Source organism: Cyprinodon variegatus, unplaced genomic scaffold, assembly GCF_000732505.1.
Source record: "Cyprinodon variegatus isolate N-32 unplaced genomic scaffold, C_variegatus-1.0 Scaffold1815, whole genome shotgun sequence".
NCBI lineage: Eukaryota > Metazoa > Chordata > Actinopteri > Cyprinodontiformes > Cyprinodontidae > Cyprinodon > Cyprinodon variegatus.
In genome coordinates, this window is record NW_015152268.1 from 63,365 (window position 1) to 66,542 (window position 3,178).

Here is a 3,178-nt window from a genome sequence, read left to right on the forward strand (position 1 = left end):
AGACAGAGCATCCACAGATGTTCAGATGGAGATTTAGTGCCTGTGAGGTGGTGGCTGATTGAGCAGTGAGAAGAGAAAATAAGGAAAGCAAGAAGCTCTGCGAGTATGTAGAGTGTAAGAAATGAAAGACAAAAGGTCTGATAGAACCTAAAAAACCCCCTTTTTCAAAAAGCAAAAGAAGGAAGCCCTTTAAAGGCAAAGAAAAAATTGTTTTAGTTTGTTTTTTTTACTCATACATTACTTTTAAAATACCAATGAAGGAATCAGATCAAATTAAGGACCTGACCTGGGATTTTGACCAATCCTGGGACTCGATCATCAAACCGGCTGCACGCCTTTGCCTCAATACCTTGGATTTCTCAGATCTCTGGGAAGAGGACGACGGTGGAGAGGAAGAGGGGCTTCTTCCATCACCGCCAAGTCAGAACCTGTCCGTGGCGCCTCCTCCACCGCCACTTCCACCACCTCCTCCTCCACCTCCTGCATCTCCTTTACCTTCCTCATCAAAAGGTGCTGTGATTAAAAGTCATACCTTGAAGCTTCACTGGAGGGAACTCCAGAACCTGGCCCCGCTTCCCAGGATGACGCGCTTCGGGAAGCAAACTATATGGGCCGGACTGGAGCCGGTGCATTTGGACACAAACCGTTTGGAGTACTTGTTTGAATCTAAGGCCACCAGCAGCAGTTTTACCGTGGCCTCTGGGCGGCAGGTGAGAATGAGACCAAACAACATAGTCAGGTCAAGGTCAAGTGTTTAAATCCTTCTTTCCTTTTCTAAAATGGCATTTCCTTTATGAATGGACGAGTTGGCAAACCGTGTTAATGTGAAGAAGACAGAATAAGAGTTCTGTGCCAAACTTGGAGACATACTAAGGCTTAATACAATCTTTGAAAAACATTTGTTCTTGTTTTCAAGATGGCCAGAACAAGAAAAAAAGTTAGTTTTGCCTCAAAGCATTAGTACTAAACAAGTTGGCTGCTGAGTCGGCTCAACTATGAAACTCAACGAAGTTCAACTGAAAGCAGTCTGGGGAGGGGGGGCACAAACTGCGAGCCAAGCACAGGGCAGGCAAAGAGCTGAACATAGAGGAGCAGACAGAAATGAGAGCTCACATTGTGCTCTGCTGCTGTTTGGAAAGACAGCAAACATAGGGGGTGTGGTGTTGCATGGGTGGGACTACCCCACTAGAATATCTAATATAGAAAACATTGCAAGTTAGCAGAAGTGGTGTGTTTAGCTGCTTAAACCATCAGAGGCTTATCCAATCACAGCAAAGTAGCTGGACATTCCCTCAAAACAAAAAAAGAAAAAAAGAAACAAGACTATAAAGAGAACTAAGGGACGTGATTTGTGGGGTAAATGGCCTTAATTCTACTTAATGTAATGATATATGATCTGTCAATACCTTGTAAAGGTCTAAATGAAGACTTTAGCCTAGGTTAGTTTTGTTCTGGTAACCATAGAACAAAATGGACCACAGGAAGCCAGGTTGTCTTCTACCTTTTAGAAAGAGAGATGACTGGCACATGGTGTATGCCTAGTGCTCAGTCTTTGGTATTATTCATCAGAATATGCTTTATTTTCATGTACCGTTTTACACGTAGAAGGCGTACACGTTTTGGTGATGATGTCCTACACATTAACAAGTAAACAAACAAATATGACATAAATAATGAATAAGGAAATACAAATTTTAAGAAATTCAAGCACCATTAAACAGCAGCTGCAGTATAAAATTTGATTCAGTTAAACACATATGTGCTTGTATGTCATAAACACTTGTTTATAAGGCTAGAAGCAGAGGGAAAGAAGCTGATTTTGTTTGGGGATCGATTGGTCCTGTTGGACCACAGCCTCCTGCAGCAGGGGAGAGTCTGAAACAGTTTTTGTCCAAGGTGGGAGGGGTCAGCTGCAATATAACCTGCTCAACTCAGTTTTCTGCAGGTTCGATTACTTTTTTTTCCAACTTTGAATATTTTTAAATGATTTTAAATGGTACATTATTTTTCATAACTTGATTCAATAATACAGGGCTGCTCAGTGGTGCAGTGGATAGCACTGCTGCCTTGCAGCAAGAAGGTTCCGGGTCGAATTCACACCACAGGATCTTTTTGACTGGAGTTTACATGTTCTCCCTGAGCATGCGTTGGTTCTCTCCGGGTTCTCCAGCTTCTTCCCACAGTCCAAAAACATGACTGTTTGGTTAATTGGCTTCTCTAAATTCTCCCTAGGTGTGAGTGTGTGTTTGTGAATGGTTGTTTGTCCTGTTTGTCTCAGTGTTGCCCTGAGATGGGCTAGAAACCTGTCCAGGGTGGACCCCGCCTCTCGCCCACTGACAAGTGGAGATAGGCACCAGCTCCCCTCGTGACCCCAATTGGGATAAGCGTGATGGAAAATTGATAGATGGATGGATTTGCTAAGACAAACAAATTACATGAATTATTTCAAACCTGAGAGATGTTTTCAAGATTTTAAAGAAAAAATTATAGTGATTTTCAACTTATAGCTGAATCATCAAGGTACATGAAGATCAAGCTTATCTCTATAGCAGATTTCAAGCTACACAGAGTACCTTACTATATAAACATCCAGACAGCTAAAACAATAGTTTCTAAGGCTATTAACTCAAAATCTGCTGTTAGCCATAAAAGGTCCATGGGTTGTCCAGATCTGACACGTTAGTATGATACTCCAGAGACTTGGATCTGCCACAGAGAAAGCTCTGCCACCTTGAGATTTTAGGCACAGACCTTATAATGAACTACAGCAGTTCTAAACAGAACCTGATAAAATACAGAAGCAGGTCTACTTTTATGGGTTTTAAAAACAATAAATACATTTTGTAGTTAAATCATGTGAATAGCAGGAAGCCAGCATAGAGAGGGATTAAATAATAATTTGAATTTAACTGTAGGCTATTTCTTTGTAACTGACTTCTAGTTACAAACTTTTCAAAGTATAAGCTGGTTTTACTGTGGTTCTATGTAAATAAAACTAATTGAATTGCACTGAATTGAATATTTTCCCCTGCAGTATGCCTGATGGATAATGTGTTGACACCGGTACGTCCTTCCAACGCCTGAATTAATCTCTGGTTAGAATAATAGTAACTTAAAAAACAAAGTAACTTTCCTGGAAATTGGGAAAAATTGTACTGCAAGGTCCTGAATAAGTTGC

General features: G+C 41.0%; 1 protein-coding gene across 1 annotated transcript in view; it reads left to right on the forward strand.

Annotated features, from left to right (window-relative positions):
- Positions 1-207: 207 nt before the first annotated feature.
- The window catches only part of LOC107104599 (FH1/FH2 domain-containing protein 1-like), a 9,445-nt gene continuing 6,474 nt past the window's right edge, over positions 208-3,178 (forward strand). The window contains exon 1 of the mRNA XM_015404630.1: positions 208-710. Within this exon, the coding sequence (XP_015260116.1) occupies positions 255-710 (456 nt within the window). The 5' untranslated portion in view covers positions 208-254. The remainder of the gene's footprint in view (positions 711-3,178) is intronic.